Source organism: Pelophylax lessonae (assembly GCF_965119305.1).
Source record: "Pelophylax lessonae genome assembly, chromosome: 3".
NCBI lineage: Eukaryota > Metazoa > Chordata > Amphibia > Anura > Ranidae > Pelophylax > Pelophylax lessonae.
Window position 1 is genome coordinate 265,209,123 of NC_138770.1, and position 20,848 is coordinate 265,229,970.

At 42.2% G+C, this 20,848-nt stretch overlaps 1 protein-coding gene across 2 annotated transcripts in view; it reads left to right on the top strand.

Annotated features, from left to right (window-relative positions):
* The window catches only part of SKIL (SKI like proto-oncogene), a 76,372-nt gene extending 56,538 nt beyond the window's left edge, over nucleotides 1-19,834 (top strand). The window contains exons 3-6 of one of the 2 annotated variants that reach the window (XM_082252437.1): nucleotides 166-410; nucleotides 11,196-11,353; nucleotides 13,985-14,209; nucleotides 19,173-19,834. In XM_082252437.1, coding sequence (XP_082108563.1) covers nucleotides 166-410; nucleotides 11,196-11,353; nucleotides 13,985-14,209; nucleotides 19,173-19,334 — 790 coding nt within the window. In that variant the 3' untranslated portion in view covers nucleotides 19,335-19,834. The remainder of the gene's footprint in view (nucleotides 1-165; nucleotides 411-11,195; nucleotides 11,354-13,984; nucleotides 14,210-19,172) is intronic. The other variant, XM_082252438.1, reaches the window with a different exon arrangement.
* Nucleotides 19,835-20,848: the final 1,014 nt, after the last annotated feature.

Here is a 20,848-nt window from a genome sequence, read left to right on the forward strand (position 1 = left end):
CAAGTAGTTTTCTAGCAAAAAAAAAAAAAAAAAAAATGATTTTAGCTTGTAAACACCAAGTGTCAAAAATCCCGGTTTTAAAGTGGTTAAGTTGGCTTTTGATTCCGTATTTATTATTGATTTCTCATATTGTAACAAATTATTTTTATTTCTCTGTTTATGCAGTTACTATCTCTACATGTATGACAAAGTGGTGGCGCCAAATGTGTCTCTTTCTGCTGCATTATCACAAAACAAGGACTCCAAGCCTGTGAGAAGAGAGACTGAGACAAGTAAGCAATCTGTGGCAGAGTCGGAGATTCAGGCCCGAAGCACCAAACATAAATCTGTTACCTCACACCCTGACCTCTCCATAGAGGAACAGGAGAGAGTAGATCACAAATACGATACAGAAAGCAGTAATAGACAGCGTAAGTAAAGCATGTGAACCTTTCCTCCTGCCAGGACTAAGGCAAGATGTCCTGATAAACTGCTTAGTTTTCTGTTGATATGTGGAATTATCTCCCTAATTGCGTTGTTGTCCCTGGGGATGTGATAAAACGCTATGATAAGACATTAAACCTGCTGTACAGCAGTCCCAGTGAACACTGTAACAACAACTAAAGGATTTCTGCAGACCTTTTCCAAATGGATTTTTTCTTTTATATTCCTTACAGTGTATTTCTTTATTTTGCAATAAATTCTGAATGTAAAAAAAAGAACCTGACCCTGGTTATCATAGAAAATGTCTGCAGATATAGTTCCCCTAGATGCCATGTCTAAATGAGTGTTTTAAAGTGTATTCTCACTTTTGAAGCCATATTAGGATACCACCTACTTTATATATTTACATAGCATAACTAAAAAATATTTAAAAATTGCAACTTACCTTTTTTTTTTTAAATGTTCTTTCCTTGACCCTCTCACGAGGAAAAATCCTAGGTAGTTTTCTTTGTTTAAGAGGGGACTAGGCAGCTGTGTTCATTAGAATTACCCCTGTCTGTACTGTGCAGACAGATCTTATTTGCAACAGAGTCTGTCCTAACAAAGGTTTGAAAGCTTAAGGGCTAGTCTTTTTGCATTGTATGTTAATGAAGACAGACTTGGGACAGACTCACTCTAACATTGTTTAAAAAACTTTGTAGTAACCCATGACACTTTCCCTTGAGAAACATCTAAAAGGTTAGAAATGAAAAAAAAAAAAAATGTGTGCATGAATGGGAACACACAACAAACATATAGGGGGATTTTCCCAAATGTGACCGCATAGGTAGAAAAACATGACTGTTTGCATTGGTCCAAGCGGTACCAATGTAAGAATGCAACTAAGATAATACCTGGCGACCATCTTCAGGTGAAAGTGTATTTCATGTGATCTAGACTTGTAAAGGACCCCCTATAAGTGAGCTTCCCATAAAATATCTATGGTGTTTTTGTCAGCAGACTGTGTAAATTGTCTATAATGAACGGTGCAAAAGTGTTTTTTTTTTTTTATATGCATGAATGAGAGATCAAATGTTAGTAATCTTTTCCATCAGTGTTAGTTGCAATTATAATCAGTGCCATCTCAAGAGCATTAAAGGGCCCCAGGCAATGCAGTGCACTGGGGCCCTGCCTACACAATCACCCATGAGAATAAAAATGCAAATTATCGATAAGGCAATATTTATTGGTACGGCAGTGCCAGGCTAATGACGGCTTCCAAGTTCGGCGGTTTGGTCCGGTGAACACACACGGATGGGACTCAGACTCCACTGTCCTGTGTGCACCTGTTCCTCTGGCAGTGGACAGGCATTCCTGCAGTTGTGGGCTCCCCCTCCATGGCCCAAGTGGCCTGACAGCAGCGCAGGCCTGACAGGCGCTTGCCACCTGCTAAGTTTGGAGGCGGGATGCACACGGGAATCGGGACTAATGCTTGGCAGGGGGGCTGGGCAGGTGGGGCCCCCCGGGCAACTGCCCAGCATGCCCATTCGGTAAGATGGCCTTGATTCTAATTCTTTTAAGTCACAGAACTACATTTTAGCAGTGGCCTTAATTTTCATAGTCTTACCTCCATGTCCCTGTTCTAACATTTGCTTTGTGTGTCGAAAATTACTGTACAGTCCAGTAGGCACCAAAATGGATGCATTGCTCTCTGCATTCCCTAATCTAACATAACTTGTCAGACAGGGCCCCTTTTTTCTCTACATGGCTGGTAAGTTCACACCATCGCAGGGTGGGAACACATGGCATTTTTTTCTGAATTACACCCAAACACACATTACCGCACATGCGTTTCTGCGCAATGCGTGGAAGCGCACTAGAATGTGGTGTGCTGCTGAAAATGTCGAGAACCCTACTTTTAGTTAATCGTGGTACATTGGGCAAGCCTTCAAAATGAATGGGCTACCCTTAGGCCCCTTTCACACGGCGATCCGATCCGCCTGTCAGTTTTTCAGGCGGACCAGATCGGATGCTCCATGCATCCCCTATGGGGCAGTGGGTGTCAGCGGAGAAATCCCCGCTGACACCGTTGCTTTCCGATTCTGTCCGTGAAAGCCAGATGGATGGAAAACCCTAAAGAGGGCTGTCAGATCCCCATAGAGGACAGCGGGGATCTGACAGCTCCGTCTCTGCACACAGAGCGGAGACGGAGCTGTCATCCTCCTGCTCAGTGGGGATCGGTGGATCGATCCCCCGCTTAGCAGAACGGACTCCGTCGGGCGGTGCGCCTGTGTGAAAGGGGCCTAATGAAACGCGTTGACATGCATGCATTTAATACATTGTAGCTGACTGGGCTGGTGTGAATGGGCCCTGCAGGTCTGTGTAAGGACACGTGTGCTAAGGGTGTGGCTGCTCCTCAGCTATGCTAGCATATAGAACTGGCAGTAAGACCTTTTCCATGAATAGGAAAAGGTTTTCAAGGCATTTCCAAGTAAAAGTCTGTTAAAAATCACAAAATATACTGGTGAAGGACTAAAGTTGCAAAACTTAATTTGGGTTTTACAGAAGCGAGACAATGTGATTGCAAACGGAGTGTTTGTTTCCTTTACTTATTAATGTATGGCCAAACCATCTCTTCTAACTACCTTTGGCATACCTCAAAGGAGTGTAGTCAGCACTTCTTGTGTAAATGAACCCTGTAAGGCCTCTTGTCCATGGTACTGATGTTTGAGCATCTGCTTTTTTGGATATAATTTCAGGCATATTGTTTTGAGCATATTTGTGCATATTTGTGCGCGTATTTGCGTGCACAGTATGTTCCTGGGGAAAATGTATTAATAATTATGCTCATTCACGCGTACCAGCGCAAAATACTGACTGGGAACGCAGATTATTCTATTTTTTACTGGAGCATACGCAGTGCTTTTTTACGCACCTGTGCGTACAGACACATTATAAACAATGAGCTGCATTTTAGATCAGTAAAAAATCCCTGGTACTGAGCTTTTTAAAGCTGCGGTGTGCAGGAGCCCAGCAACAGTGTTATTGTATTTTATTTATGAGCAGATCAGTAGTGCCTCTTTGATCTGGACATTACATCAAAGCATCTAGACAAGTAAAAAAGATGTTCTTTTCTGGACCCTCATGCACAAACTATTCCTATTTAACTTCTTTCCAAAATAGTGTTATCACTCCTCCCTGTTCTTTCTAGTTTGGTTTCCCTGTTGTTTTGTATCTTTTGTTTCATCATATCCATTTTTTTTTACAAAATAAAATGTATTACATTTATGACAAAGGTTTTCTAAAGCACTATGAGTTGGCTAAGGAGCCAGCACAGCAGATAAAGATTGCTTTCTCTCTCCTTTTGTCTGGTTACAATTTTTTGTAAATTTTGCTGCACTCATATGGTATCGCAAATACGAAAAATACAACCTTCCATCGTTATCAAAACTCCGGAAATTACCCTTTTAGTCGGGCCCTTATGCATTGCGAGGGTTAAATTCTTGTTAAGGGGCAGAGGAACAAGGTGTATATTTATACTCTTAAGCTGTCTACACACTATACCATTTTTATTGTTCAATTTCCTTTAGATTTACCTTCAACTATGTAGTTCAAGGTCCTGCCTGATTGCATACAATTTGTAAGTATTTAGGTTTGACCTATTATATGGTTTTGGTATATCTAAGGCTAAGTTCACATGTAGGCGTTTTGGGGCATTTTTCAACTCTAAGGATCAGCTCAAAAAAAAACGCCCAACAAGACAAATCCTATTCATTTCAACGGCCCCTGTTCACATCTGAGCGTTCCGACGCCTTGAGCAAAACGCTTCTTTTCTTCGTTTATGCCCCATAGACTTAATGCAAACGCTGGAAAGGCGATATATAGCATTTTACAGGCGTTTTACCTGTAAAATGCTTGTAAAAACGCCTATCAAAACGCCTGAAAAACGCCTATAAAATAGCAACGCCTAGATGTGAACGTAGCCTTAAGAAAAATTGAAGCAGAACGTTTTATAATATGTAGCCAGCTTTAGACGCTCTGGCCAGTGGTTGCACACTGACGAATAGCCCTGTATTGTGCATAGGGATGGTGAGGGACTGCCTACAACTTGGAGCATATGGGAGAAAGGGAGAGTTCCTGGAGGCTACCAGAGCGAGGAATAAGGTGAGTATTAGAGAACCAGTTCACACTGAGGCGACCTGGTCGCCTGACAGGTCGTCGCCTGACAGGTCGCCGTAGGTCGCCTGCCATAGTGAAGCTGTGGACCCGTTCTAATAGGAGCGACAAAAGTCGCTCCGACTTAGAAAAAGGGTCCGGAGCTTCTTTGGGGCGACCCAGAGCGACCTGCATTGACTTCAATGATATGAAGTCCGTGCCGGCCGCTCCGAGGTCGCGGTGCGAGCTGCGCACCGCAACTTCACAGGTCGCCCGGCAAAGTCAGCTCGCCCCAGTGTGAACGGGGTCTTATACCTTATTCCTCGGTCCCCTAGCATTAACAAGCATTCTGTTTCTTCTCCACAAAGCACAGTGATTAGTTAGACAGATTCTCACAGGATGTGCTCATAAATGGAATGGCATATTACATGCAGAAGTACCAAGATGATGATTTCATTGTAATCGCTGCACAAACTGTTGGCGATATATAAATCCTGTAAATTAATAATGTGACATGAATGCAGCATAAACCACCTGATAAGAGATGAGTCACTTCTGTAATGTCCCATTAAGTAAACAGGTCTGTAAAACTCTGGCTCTATGGAAGACAACATAATCATTTTGCAATAGTTCATATACAGTGCATCTGGAAAGTATTCACAGTGCTTAATTTTTTCCACATTTTGTTATGTTACAGCCTTTTTCTAAAATGGATTACATTCATTATTTTCCTCAAAATTCTACAAAAAATATCCCATAGTGGCAACATAAAAGAAGTTTGCTTGAAATCTTTGCAAATTTATTAAAAATAAAAAAAACAAAAAAAATCCCATGTAGAGAAGTATTCACCGTTTTTTCCTAATACTTTGTTAAAGCACCTCTGGCACCAATTACAGCCTCAAGTCTTTTTGAGTATGATGCTATAAGCTTGGCACACCTATTTTGGACATTCACAGAGTTGTGCCGTAGCCATTCCTTTGTTAACTTGGCTGTGTGCTCATTTGTTTTATTAAATTTGCAAATATTTCAAACAAACTTCTTTCACGTTGTCATTATGGAATATTGTTTGTAGAATTGTGAGGAAAATAATGAATTTAATCCATTTTGAAATAGGGCTGTAACATAACAAAATGTGAAAAAGTGAAGCGCTGTAAATACTTTCCAGATGCACTGTATACTAGACAAAACAAAAAAATTGATGTGTTGTTAACTTTGTCTATAATAAATAAAATACATTTCAAACTAGGGATCGACCGATTATCGGCAAAGCCGATATATCGAGGACCGATATGCACTTTCCCCGATATATCGGAATCGGCCACCAAGGTGACCGATATTGCCAATATTTTGGGAAAGTGCTTGTACCGGAGTGATGCCTGCAGCTAGAGGCATCACTCCGGTACCGGCGTCCATAGCCAACATCAGCTGTCTTGTAATGACAACTGATGCGGCTGAAAAGCCGCTCGGTTGTCATTACAAGGAGTGGGAGGGGACGTTCCCCCTACCGCGGCTCGCCCGGGTCTCCTGTCCCACCGGGAGACCTGGGCAACCAGCCTGCATGGCCGACGAAGACCCGATCAAAGCCACATTCGGCTCTGATCGGGTCTCCATGCAAAAACCCGGAAGTGATGTCATGAGTGACATCACTTCCGGGTACTGTCTGGCTCCAGGTTAAAATAAAATGACCGCATTCAAAACAGCCAAACTTGGCGTTTTGAATGCTTTTAAGTGCAGAGGAGGGGTTTGGGGTCTTTTAGACCCCCAGATCCCTCCACAAAAGTACCTATCAAAAAAAAAGTCTTTTAAATGTTCAAAAATATCGGCCAATATCGGCCGATATGAATTTGCCAAAATATCGGTATCGGCAACAAAAAACCAATATCGGTCAATCACTATTTCAAACCACTGTATGTTGCCTTTAAATGAGCCTTTAACCACTTCCGGACCGCCCATCGCCAATTTACTGCGGCATGGTGGCTCTCCTGCGCGAAACGATGTAGGTCTATGTCGGTCGCGCGCCTGCAGCTAGGGGGTAAGCGCTGCGACACGCTCCCACCCCCACACGGCAGCGAGGATTCTATATAGGATCACAGGTCTCTGTGATAATTTCACAAGCCCAACCCCCATACAGTTAGAAACACGCCCCTAGGTACACATTTAACCCCATGACCACCCAGTGTTAGCCTCTTCCCTGCCAGTGTTATTATTACAGTAAGACTCCGTTCACACTATGTCGGATCCGACTTCGGGGGGACCTGTGAAGTCGCGTGCAGCGTGACTTCGGCGCAACTTGCACGGACTTCATAAAATGAATGTCTATGCAAGTCGCTCTAGGTCACCCCGCAGTAGTACAGGACCCTTTTTCTAACTCGGAGCGACTTGTGTCGCTCCTATTAGAACCGTTCCTGTACTACACTATGGGACGCGACAGACCGCGACTTGTCAGGCTGACCAAGTCGCGGTCCAAGTTGGATCAGTGTGAATGGGCTGTAACAGTACATATTTTTAGCACTGATTACTGTAGTAATGTCACTGGTCCCCCCAAAAGTGTAAAAATTGTCAGTTAGGGGTCCAATCTGTCCACCGTAATGTCACAGTCCTGCTAAAAATCGCAGATCGCCGCCATTACTAGTAAAAAAAACCCCCAAAAAACAATAAAAATGACATAAATCTTTCCTGTAGTTAGTAGATGTGATAACTTTTGCGCAAAGCAATCAAAATACGCCTATTGCGTTTTTTTTTTCTTTTTACCAGAAATATGTAGCAGAAAACAAATTGGCCTAAAATATTAAAAAGTTTTGATTTTTCAATTTTTTTTGGTGAATATTATATAGCAGAAAGTGAAAATTTTTTTTTTTCAGAATTGTCACTTTTTTTTTTTGTTTATAGCGCAAAAAATAAAAACCGTAGAGCTGATCAAATACCACCATAAGAAAGCTCTATTTGTGGGAAAAAAGGACGTCAATTTTATTTGGGTACAGCGTCGCACGACCGCGCAATTGTCCGTTACAGTAACGCAGTGCCGAATCACAAAATATGGCCTGGTCATTAAGGGGGAAAATCTTCCAGTTCAGAAGATAACTGTATACTAGTCAGTAGTAACTTGGGGAAACTTAAAGATGGGGAAGATGTTTCGCTACCTCCTGTATGTTGTACGGGTTAATATGATCTTTTGTTGTATCTGGCAAGTGATGTGCTTGCTTATGGGCCAGGGTTAGTCCTGATCTGGGAACAATGACATGGTTTAGCAGTGTTATGTCATAGGAGAGGTATTGTGAGTTCTCTGGCAGCAGAAATGACGATTGGAACATCCTAGGCTCACAAATGATAAAACACAAATGCTGTTTGTCTGGGTAGTTAGCAGAGATTAAGTATAAGCTGCCTGCTGATTCTAGTGCCTCGTTCTGGCCTCACAGCCTTGCCTGCATTATTACTGTCCTCTTGTACCCTTGGCAATCGTAAACGATAAAATACAGGTTTCCTAGTCTGTGGTCATTTTATGATCTCAGGCATGTGTCTGAAAGAGATTTATTAAACAATCACAGGCTATAAAAGATGAAGAGAATGTATTGCTCCCAACATCTCTCCTTTATTGCCTTCCCGATATCCCCTTCTCAAGCACAGCTGCTGCTCAGCCTTGCTTCTCAACCAATACAGGATTATCAAATTACTTTGGTTATTTAGAAGTATTTGTTTCAAATGTGCTGCTTTGAGTTGCCCTTTATGTTCATAGTAATCCTTTCAAAATCTGAACCCTATAAAACATTTTAGGTTTAACTGCAGCCAAACGGCTAAATATATGTGGTGTAATATATACAGTATATAGAATCTGTCTGAATATCAGCCTCTGTTGATCCTTGCTCAGCATCAGTCTGGGAAAGGGACGGGCAGCACTAGGAGGCAGTCATACCCTGCTGCATGCGCATGTTCTGACAGCAGAAGAGAATTTTGGGAGCAGAGTTGATGACTCTTCTGTGTTTTGCTACTTCTTTATTGCCCAGTAAGGCAACTAAAAGGTATTATTTATTTGCCAGGCATTCCTGTAGGATGTAAACACTGGATTAATTTTCTATTTTTTTTGGAAAATGCTTTCACCTTTTTCATCACTGGTACTAATTTTCTCCAGTGTTTTGGAAGCCTTTCCTGAGCTATGTGCTTGGCATGGAGGCTGCTTGGCATTGCTAAGTGCAGGCTTCCTGTGAGAAAAGCGAAAAATGCTTATACAGTGATCATTGGCACACCTGCTTATAGTTTCCACCGAAAGCGTATGTGTCAGGGTGATAATGCAGTAATGTTCTTGGGAGACAGGGACAGAGCGTTGTCACTCTAACAGGAAGTGTCTTAAAAATCCCTTTCATGGCAGAAATGCCAGATATTATTTTATTGAAACCTTTAGATTTAAAAATATAAAAAAGGACTTTCAAAATTACTTTGATATGGTAAAGATGAACTTTATCCATACACAATTTAATAAAAAAATATTGATCTTTAGCAGAGAACATACATTCCACATTAATAATTATGCAACAAAAATTAGTGTGGGTGTAAATTGCCTCCAGCATTGCTCCGGTTTCTTCTTGCTGGAGGCTGCCGTTTTACTGAAGCCCAGAGTCCCTGAGCAGCAGAAAATCTTTAGGCTGTCAGCAGATCAGCCTCTACATTTTAGGCACAGCACCAAAAAATTGAGAGCAACTGAGCATGTGCAGAGCAGGGTGAGACAGTGTATTACTGGGTTTTAAACAGTATAGGCCAGGGATCCTCAAACTACGGCCCTCCAGCTGTTGCGGAACTACACATCCCATGAGGCATTGTAAAACTCTGATATTCACAGACATGACTAGGCATGATGGGAATTGTAGTTCCTTAACAACTGGAGGGCCATAGTTTGAAGACCCCTGGTATAGGCACTTATTTTTTATGTTTTACATAGCTATACCTGCGAAAGGGGCTACCCTGATATAATCTAGCAGAACTTAATTTTCTGACTAAAATTCTACTTCCACTTTTTTTCCAATTTTGCCTATTAAAAAAAAAAAAAAAAGTTCCACTTTATTATATTAGATTTTAGTGACTGGATTTAAATGCACTTTATCTCATTTATCGTTCTTTCTCCCATGGAACAAAGCACACGCAGTATCCTTGTTTCTAAGTGCTTTCTAACCCTAGCTAAGCATCCGCCCTGCCCCTTTCTGCTGACCACTGCTATGAAAGACAGTTGATACCAAGACAAGCAAGGACAAAAGGAAAGCAGAGAATGACACTTCCCCCTCCCTCTGCATTGCTCTTGCCGTTGCTTGTCTCAGTAAAGTGTTCACAGCCAAGAGAAGGTGCAGCTATGAATTGACTTATAGCTAATGTCGGTTTGTCCATTGCAGGAGAGTGGATGGGGAGGGCAGTACTCATAACTAGGGTTAGCAAGCATTTAAAGTGGTTGTAAACCCACCTTTATAACTTTTACCTATTGGTAAGCCTTTAATAAGACTTACCTATAGGTACTGTAAATATCTCCTAAACTTGCACCGTATAGGAGATATTTACATTGCATGCAGCCAATGACATCATCGGCACATGCGTTCTGAAGAAACGGCTGCCCGTGCTGTTTCTTCAGAGCCCTGTGCCGTGACCGGCGGCTCCCGCACGCATGTGCGGGAGTAATGTCACGCGGCTCCGACCAGACAGCCGCAGTCCGCAGATCAGGAAGGAAGACAGGTGAAGATGGATGGGACCGCCAGCGAGGACAACACGGGCTTCATTGCAGGTAAGTGTCATATAATGTGCTAGTATGCGATTCATACTAGCACATTATGCATTTACTTTGCAGGGGGGAAAAAAAACGGAAGCGTTTACTTCCTCTTTAAAACATAGCACAAAGTACTACATGTACTTTGTACCATGAGGAGCAGATCTGTAAAAGATTTTAATGATGACCCTTCTATAAAGAGCTTTTCACTTTTTAGCAAGATTACCCCAATTCCCTAGCCTGATTTACACTATTTTAAAATGTTCAATGCAAGAGTCAAGTGTTGTAACATTGTATTTAACTTTTGTTGATGCAAAGTAAGTGTATGCATACTGTATGTCTGTGCAAAAAGATTGTCCTGAGATATTTAAATATTTGGTCTGAAACATTAAACTCTGCTTTACTTTTCATAGCAGATAATCTTTTTAGTATTTAATTGCACATGGCAGCTGAATAATCATATTTGTTGCTGTGAGTTAGGCAGGCCATAGACCGTGCGAATTTCCTTTCTACAACCACAGGTTCCTCCATCAACACAGACAGTGCTGACAGGGGAATCTCTCCTGCCGAGACATTGTATCCTGCCAGCGTGGGGGCTGGGTGGTGGGGGAGGCTGCCTCTTCTGATTCTTGCTAGTGGCTATTGCAGCCGCTAGTGATAATCACAAATAAAATCTGGCAAGCTGGTTGTACCCAAGTTGATTGGATGATCAACTTGGTACATTCAACTTGCCCATACACGGTTGGAATCTGTCTATGGCCGGCATAATTAAGGCACTTTCAGACAACTTTAAACGCCAGACCCCCTGTACCTTTATGCCACTTTTATATGTAAATGTGTAGTGTCACATACTTTCCACTATATTAAAACCAAGATTTTTTTTTTTAATTTGCCACAGACCGTGACTCTGGAGAGAGAGAGAAAGAGGGGACACCCTGCAAGGACAAACTGTGCGAGGATGACAAGGGTCAGATCATGGAAGAGGTAGTGAAAACCTTTCTCAAGCAACAAGAAAAATTGAATTACATTTTACAGAAGAAAGAACAAATCCAGATGGTAAGAAAGCTTGTGTAAATGCATAGTAATTTACCAGGTGCTATACCTCTATATTTCCCCATCATTCTCTGAAAGTTTGAGCTTTATTGTCATAAAACAGCCGAGCAAATCATCTGTAATTTGTGTGTCTGGCAGACATCCTTGGAGGGACAATTATAGAGCAGACTATCTGTAAATTTGCTATCCTTTCACTGCAGAACTCCATTGAAATACTTAAAGCGGAGTTCCGGGCAAAACATTTTTTTTTTAGATAAAAATACCCCTAGGACAGTCGGGGCTAGTGCATTTAAGCAACGATTGCCTCTGAGCTGTCCCCTGTTTGACTTACCTGTAAGAAGAAATACTTGCCTTGAAAATGTCTTGTCCAGCACTGCCATCTCAGGTGTGGGCAGCTGAAGCCAGAGCGTCCCTCTTCATGTCCTCTTCGGTGATGTCGGAGTCCCAGAATGCCCTGCTCGTCACTTCCGGGGTAGACGCGTCATCCCGCAGCTGGTTCTGCGCATGCCCAGAAGCTTTTGAGCAGGGAATGATGCGCCTGCCCCGGAAGTGACGAGTGACACCGGTGCAGGCGCATTGACTCCTGGGATTGATGACGCTCATCTCCCAGGAGTCAATGCAAAGGAGGAAGCAACGTCAGGGGCCGCAGAGGGAGGAAGGAAGATAAGTTTATTTTAATTAAAAACAAGGTAAGTGAAACAAAAAACAAAATTTTAATTTTCCTATTCTTTTTCAGGTTTTTTTAAGCTAACAGACGGTGGAAAGTTAATTTTTAGGGTGGAACTCCGCTTTAAGATCTCCATTCATGGATTGAATTGTGACCAGTTCAGCAGGGACCAGCCAAATTTCAATTCATTTATGAGCATTGTTTTTGTACAGAAGTCAATCCATTGATTGACTTCTGTACAGCTGCCCTGTTGGATTTTCCCCCCTCGATCAACGCTGCAGGCCTGCAAAGCTGATCTGTATATTCTGAGTCCCCCCGCTGTAAGAATATAGTGACTCAGCAGGGAGGATTGAATGTGTGGGTGGGGAAACTGGGTTCATTTTTTTTTGTTCAACCCACTGGTTGAATGAAAAAAATAACTTCTATGGGCTGCCTTATTGCTGATAACATTGTACCTGATTTTGCCCATACCATTTGTCAGACAGTGACTTGGCAAGGTGAGGTGGCTGATCCAATCTTGTTACAGTTAGGAAGAGAAGAGTACTGCTCTGTATTTAAATGAGAGAATAGCAGGCTGCCGAGTCACTACTGGGAGGGAGAGCAGGGTAAGCTGAGTTGCTTGGGGGGGGGGGGGGGGGGGGAAGGGCTTGAAGGACCTTAGCACTGTGAATTACTGCTCTACAGTACCTGTCACCAGGAGGTCAATGAGGGCTTGTTTTAAAGTTCATTTTTAAACTGGTTAAGAATGTGTACATAATGGAATTTACATAGCCTGGCCACAGGTTCATTTTAAAGGTATGTTGGACTTCAGACTTAAAGACTCAGCCGCTAATACCTTAGCAGTCTTGAATGAGGCTGTCTGATTATACTTTTGTCAAACTGAAAGCCTCCAATTCTTCAGATTCACTTGAGGAAGGGAGACCATGGGTCTGGATGAACCTAACTATTAAAAAGGGAAATGTGTATTGGCACCAGAAGATACAGCTGAGCTGCTAAAATAAATCCTGCTTCCTTTTATTTAGAACAGTGTTTCTCAACTCCGGTCCTCAGGGCACTCTAACAGGCCAGAGTATTACCTTGGGAAGATGCAGACTAGAGTACTGCAATCACTGAGCAGCAAATATCACCTGTGATGCATTTCAGTTTTCTTGCAAATCTGGCCTGTTAGTGTGCCCTGAGGCCCGGAGTTGAGAAACACTGATTTAGAAGAGGCACACAAAAAACTGAATAAGAAGTAAGTTCAGCAGGGACCTGCCGAGATTAGAACCATCTATGGGCAGGTTGATTGTACCGAAGTGGATCCATCCAGCATGCTGGATATTTACATGCGGTTGTTGCCAGAGGTTAAAGCCATGTGGTGCGGGATAGAAAATCACTCATTTCTCTTATGAGCTCAGTGGTGATGAGAGAATCCCTCCCGCAAAGCTATTATGTTCTCTGGGTGGGGGGGGGGGGGGGGCACGGGGAGCCATCTCTGCTGGGAGAACACTGTGATTACTGCTGGGGGCTATTACTGCTGGCAATAATCACATGTAAATATCTGTCATGCTGGTCTGCATGCTTGATCGATGGATCCACTTGGGTATAATCAGCCTGCCCATAGATGGTTCAAATCTCGACTGGTCCCTGGTGAACTTGCTGAAATTTTAACAATCTAGAGTCAGCTTAAATTGGCTGCTTAGGGAGAATTGATAATTTTTTCATCAATGCTTACCTGTTTTGGAAAAAATAGTACAGTGTTTGCCTGTTGGTGCACATGACAAATCAGGTTGGAGTTGTGCAGGAAGAGACCTCAATGAAGGATGCATAGAAAACATTATATGGTGTAAAAAAATATATTGCTTTTACGTGTGTTGCGTGTTTGGGCTAAATCTGGCATGTATGCGCACTAGTTCTTTATCAGCAGCAATTCTTTTGAATGGTGGGAGCATGCATCTTTACTGTTTTGGTTGTCACCTTTTTTGCAGGAGGTTGAAATGCTGAGTAACTCAAAAACTATGAAAGAACTGACGACTGAGCAGCAGAATTTGCAAAAGGAGTTTGAGTGCTTGCAGACTGAACATATGCAAAAGATGGAGGAATTGTATAATGAGCAGCGGGACTTGGAGGAAAAGCTAAAACAAGTAAAGAAGCAGAAGTGCTTGTGTGATTCCAGTTTCGAGAGGGATAAGGAAACCCAATATGCAAACCAGGTGAGAAAAGAGGAGAATACTACAACAGTTCAGAGAATTCTCTGGAACATTTAGGGCTAAGTTTATAAAGTAGCAATATGGCTTTACCATAGCCAGACTGCTGCTTAAAAAACAAAACAAAAAAAAACAGCACATGTATAAGGCACCATTGTGTGCTTTTCAAATGCAGTTATTACGGAATCACCACTTGAGTGAATGCATGGGGGATGGGGAAGCTGAAAGGAGGAAAGCCTGGTCACATAACCTGTCAAAATCATGTAACTGGCCTCCCCTTCAATTACAAATTTAATTTTGCCGTACTAGGCAGAGAGAACTTCAAAAGACACCACATGCTTCATGCCACAGCCTCCATTTTATAAACGGTGTTAAAATAGAGTCTGTGAGTCCAGCGGATGGGATCTCCTCTCCTCTATACACAGGTCATTTTATGTTCTAAGCAGAAAATGAATTAAAAGGTTAGTCTACCCAAAATGGTTTTGTTATTCTTAGATGTTCTTAGATCAGTGCTGCAGCCGATTGACTGCAAGTGCTGATTAAATGAAAATTTACCAACAGTCCCATTCAAGAGGAGTCGATCATAACAACGACTTCTCTTGAACGGGAAGGGCCACAGTTGGATTGAAATTTGGCTGGTCCTGCTGAACTGCCTGAATTTCGATTTCGATCCATCTATGGCCAGCCTAAAGCTGGATACACACTATCCAACGTTTGTGGTTAGATTTCCTTCAGATTTACCTTTTCTATGTAGTGCAAGGGCCTGCCAGATTGCATACAAATTGAAAGTGTTTAGGTTTGACCTCATATTATATGGTTTTGATTAGGGATGCACTGAAATTAAAATTTTAGACCGAAACCGAAAATGCAGGATGCCCTTGGCCGAAAACCGAAAATGACTTTTTCCCCCAAATAATTTTAGATGGAACAGGGGTATACACCAAAAACAGGCAGCGACGTACACCTGTCGCTGCCACCCTGTCGCAGTATATGTACTGTGATGGGTTGGCAATAGGTTAATTTAATTACCAATGGTATTTGTATTATGCAGCATGAGGGGGTTAATGTATTGTCACTGCTGGTCACTCATCTATTAGTGACCGACCAGTGGCAGTTAATTAACCCCTTTGTGCTGCATTAGTGCAACCAGTATCAGTGTTAATTAACACTGATACTGGTTGCACTACTGCAGCACAAAAGGGTTAATTAACTGCCACTGGTCGGTCACTAATCCAGCAGTGACAATACATTAACCCCCTCATGCTGCATAATTAATACTAATACCAATCGTAAGCTGCCTCAGCTATCACCCCTCCTCCCTCCCCCCCCCCCCCCGCATCAGCCTCAGCGTCCCTCTCCTACTAACTCAGCTCCTCCGGTGTCCATTATTCAAAAGGCCCGCCTCTGGCCGGCGGCCCGCTTCCCGGTGATGTCACTACTACTACCATCTGTCCATGAATCAAGTGACACACCGGGCGGGAGGGAGGGCGAGCGAGCGGCCGCTAATAGCTGTCACTATGTGAGCTTCACTTCTCTTCAATTCCCTGTCAGCGGCACGATGTATATGAATGAACGGACACTCGGGGCGGGGGGAGCGGCCGCTAATAGATATAACTATGTGATCCTTCCCTGTCAGCTCAGTGGTACTGTGTGTGAATGAGAACTGACCTGACATTGGGCGGGGGGGGGGGGGGGGGCGAGCGGCCGCTAATAGATACAACTATGTGAGCCTTCACTTCCCTGTCAGAGGAGATACATGCCTGACAGGGAAGTGAAGTGAAGGCTCACATAGTTGTATCTATTAGCGGCCGCTCGCCCCGCCCTCTCGCCTGGTATGTCCCTTCATTCATGCACAGATCGTAGTAGGGACGTCATTGAGAGGCGGGCGGCCGGCCGGCCAGAGGCGGGACTTTTAAAACCTGCCCTACGCTGCGCCCTCCTCCTTTCTCCCGGCGGCCATATTCATTTCGGCGATGTTAACCCATTATCGGCCGAAATGGGATAGGCTCATTTTCGGCCGATAATTTTGGTGGCCGAAATTTCGGTGCATCCCTAGTTTTGATAAGTCTAAAGGAAAAAGTCTTCAGAAAATCTTATAGTGTGTATGGCCCATAAGTGTATAAATTTTCTTTTTTTGTATCCAACCACAGCATCAGTTTTTGGGCTTCGGCAAAAGATTTGGGATGTATGCCCACTGCTAGAAATGGGGGAATTGAGTACAGCTTTGCTTTTAAAGCAATTTTACAATATATGCCTTTTTTTTGTTGGGCTTGCATCCTAGAATTAAAGTCTGCTTATTACACTTTCTGAACAGCTGACAGTGTGTGAAAGTGTAACCTCTGGAGTGTTAATGCACTGCTTGGAGATGTGTACATTTGAATCAGATGTAAATTATACACGTTACAGAACTTGGAAGCTGTTACAGAGAATGAATTATATTACTTACTAACTGGAAATGTTGAACATGTAGTCTCCTTTTTTGAATTAGCTTTTTTAGTTTTGAGGACTAATGTATTTCAGGAAACTTGCTGTCTCTCACTTCTGTATTTTCTGTCCCAAGCAAGTATGCAGATTGGAAACTTAGTTTGAAGTAAAAACTCCTGATCTGCCTACTTCTACTTGGTCAGGCACTCAAAGTATTCATGCCAATGAATTGGTGTGACCTCCAACTATCATTTCCAAAAGGTCAGTCATGATAGCCCCATATTTTTTAGCAAGATTTTCCCTGAAATGTACTTTGAATCTGATTGCAAGGGTTTATTTAGAACTCATATTTAAAGCAGAACTACACTTTACTACACTTTACTACACTACACTTTAATATAGCCCAAAGCGCTATATTAAAAAATAATTTCTAATATTCAAAGCAAACCCCCCGTCCATCTAGGTCTCAATGCTTTTATATCACTTAGAAAAACACCCCCCTAGAATTCCTGGCTGTGGACATCTAAAGTAAGGGTAGATGATTCATGTAGCAATTACTTCCTGGATTCCATCAGCCCTTAGCTAAGGCATACAGACAGGAGGGTGTGCTTAGCTGGGAAAACCCCTCCTCCTTTCCTGAGCACTTCTGGGATGTTTGACATTATTTTTCTAGGCATGAAAACCAGGAAGTAAATAAAGAAATGTCCATTGACACCTGCCACTCAATAGAGGAGACTGAAAGAACCGATCAGGTCTGCCTAAAAAGCTGACAGGCAGACCTGATTGGTCTGCCCGTGTGAAAGGGGCTTTAAGGTTGCCTTTTCGGTTGCGATTACCTCTGTGTGCTTTATCCTGTGATGAGTCCTCTTTTCTTCCTAAGGTGGGTTCCTCCTTCCACCTTAACCAGCTCATTGTGCTTCCCTCTTCCTGTCCTCCCAAACATCCCAGGGAAATTTCTCTTCACTGTCTTGAGGTGGTTTGTGCTGTTCAAGTCTATATTTCTGCTACAGATTATTTTAGACAGTTGGGTTCACTCTAAGAGCCACCGTAGCGGACACCCTGCTCTGCTATTTCCTAGTAGATTCACTGTCTCCTCATTCAAGTCTATAGTTTTAAGGGTAAGGTTTCACCCTTTGCTGTCTGTGCACATTCCACTACATCTTTTTCATCTTTTCAGCATCCGGCCTCTGTTTCCCAGGTTTGCAAAGCAGCCACTTTTTATGAAGTGGACGTTTCCCAGCTTTTCAGATGCTGGTTTTCGTAAGGTGCTTTAAGCCGCTTTCTCAGTTCCTTTGAGCCCTTTTTTGACCCATTTATTACTTGGGCCTATTGGCGTTTGATTGCTGTGTTGCCCACCCCTCCGTTACACTAATTTGGATATCCCATTGGTCTAAAATTTAGAGAGCCTGTTTCTTGTAATGTAGGATTAGGAAAGAAAAGTGTTCTTTTAGTGTGTGAATATTGAATATAATTGTGTGGACTGGCCACAGATGTTTCAATGTGATAAAACTTAGGAAAACAAATTCTCTAAACATGATTTTTTTTCTTTTATGTCAAAATAAATACAATATTAGTCATTATAATACAGTCATTACTATTGAGAAATGATGAATAAATTAAAATGACCATACAGTCAGATTAATAAATGAGCAACATTTGTAATGAATTAAGTTATTACATTAGGTCAGATGCAGTGCCTATTTCTGACCACTAGAGGGGTCCTTTTATAAGGAGCTGCATGCATGGAAGTGTCAAATATTCAAGCTGCATACTGTCATTAGGTTTTCTTTTGTCCTCTGCTTTTAATGTTATCTATATTCCCACATTTACAATTAAAAAGCTTACTTGCGAATATGTATGACCGTGGGCCTTCACTAAAGCCTCGTACACACACGTCGAAATTCGGCAGGGAATTTTCGTCCGACGACCGATCTGCCGATTTTCGGCTTTTAGTATGATGCTTCCGACAACCGACTCCGACTTTTCGACCGAAAAAATCTGGTGTGCAGGCTATAATATTTTTGTCCTCCGTCAAAACCCGGCCGATTTTCGTGCTGTCAGTACAGATTTAGACAGGGAAAAATCTTATGAGCAAGACTAGGCATGCTCAGAGAAGAAAGAACACAAAGATAGCAAACCAACACATGACATCACTTCTGAAGTAGAATTTTGTCGGTCGACATTCCAACCAACAAAACACCACTCTGGACAAAAGACGGACGACCGGTTGGCGGAAAATCGTTGCGTGTGTACTAGGCTTTAGAGTCTGCCCTTAACAACCAAGCCAGTTCTTTCTCTATTCTTCCCCCCTTGACTGGAAGAATGAGACTGTCTGGTACCTATGGGTAATATGGAGAGCTGCTATTTTCAGTTTTGTTTGTAAATGAGGCTCATTGTGATTTAAAAGATTACTGATAAGCTGGTACTTAACCCTTTACTGTTACCATAGTAAAAAGTAATGTTTTTTTTTCACAGCCCCTTGCCTAATATACAAGCTAGAAACTTTTATGGTTACTTACAATAACATTGTGTATCTTCCTTTTAGCTTTTAGAATTGCGACAGAGACTGGACCAAGCTGAAGCTGATCGGAGAGAGCTGCAGGATGAGCTGCGTAGAGAACGGGAAGCCAGGGAGAAGCTCGAGCTCATGATAAAAGATCTGAAGCTTCAGATATTGAAATCAGCTAAGACTGTTAACGGGGAGTAGATGCACAGCTTACAGACCAGTCATATTTGAAACAGGGTTTATATTTTGATGTGGACTAGGATGTGAGCAGTTTTTTTTTTTTTTTGCTGTGTACCGTAATAGAGGGGTTACTGCCACTTAGAAATAAGACATCAGAAATATACATGGTTCTTAACTACTCTAAGGCTGGCATACTTGCCAGTTTCATGAGTATTTTTCAACTGTTCTTAGCTAAAGAACCTTGTCCACTTTTTCTCTTCGTGTTGCTCTTTGTAATGTGCAGTAAAGTTCTGGCATCACAAGCCTATCCCTGATATTGTCAGAGTTGCAGCACCCAACATAGTTCAAATGGGCGACTACTGGTTTGTGCTCTCCAGATGAGACTTAGGATCCATATACTCCAGCATTGCATCCTGTGTGCACTTTCTTTTTCCAAATGTGTGGCAGCTACTGGACAGTCCCACTTTCTTTTAGACCAGCCATGACATATTGCTGCTACTAGATTTCTCTTCTTTTTTTTTTTTTTGCTGATCTAATTTTTTCGTCCTGATATAAGAAGTCCTAAAATTTTTCATTGACTATGTCCAAATGTATGGGGTGCTTTAATGTTTTTTTCTTTGAGACATGTTCTTCTCCAGCTCAGAAAGCCAAATGGGCTTGTATGCATTTATAAAAGTACAATAGACATCTTCCAATGTTTTATAATGACCGCTAGGAGTAGGCCATACTAACCCTGTACACCATGTAATCCTTCACATTCAGATGTTATAATGAAGTGATCAACAACTTGTTTGCCACAGGCTCCTTCTATCATGCAGTAACTTGGGTATTTATATTTTATGGTTTCTGTTGCAGTCCTGGACTTTTTTAAGACAAATGTATAAATTTATGCTCAATGACTTCTTTTTACAGAGGTTGCACTTTAAAGCTGAACTCCAGGGACAGAGGTTAAATACACAATTAAAATGCATTTATATGCAAGCTGTTTACCTACCAAAGGATTTGTAATTCCATTCAGCCTGTCTTGCAATCCAGGCACCTGTGTCACACGGCCCAACCAGATACTTGCCCACTCCAGCAGCAACAATACGGCTTAGTTTCGAAAAACAGCCCCTGCTAATTGGACAATGAAAGATCAGAAACAAATTGAAGACTTCATCAAATTTGCTTTCTCCTACTGTCGACATGTGTGCTCCACAGCAGGGCCTGGCTGGCTCCTAGAGCTGCCCCTCAATATTTCAATCTATGTGCTGTAATGAAAAAAAATGCAGTAATCTGGTGGTTTTTTTTTTTTAATAGTGGTTTGGAGTTTAGCTTTAAAAAAATATACTACTGCAAAAAAAAAAAAAACCTCTGCCTGTAGCAATCATTATCTCCTGTTTTAAAACGTGTCTACTCTTATATGAATGACACTCTATAGCTGTGTTTCAATGGAGAGTTAACTGGGATCAAACGTTTTTTTCAGAAACAGGTGGCAGGTGGGGGCCCCTTCATAAAGAGGACATTGGAGAAAGGATTCACTCTTAAATAGAGAA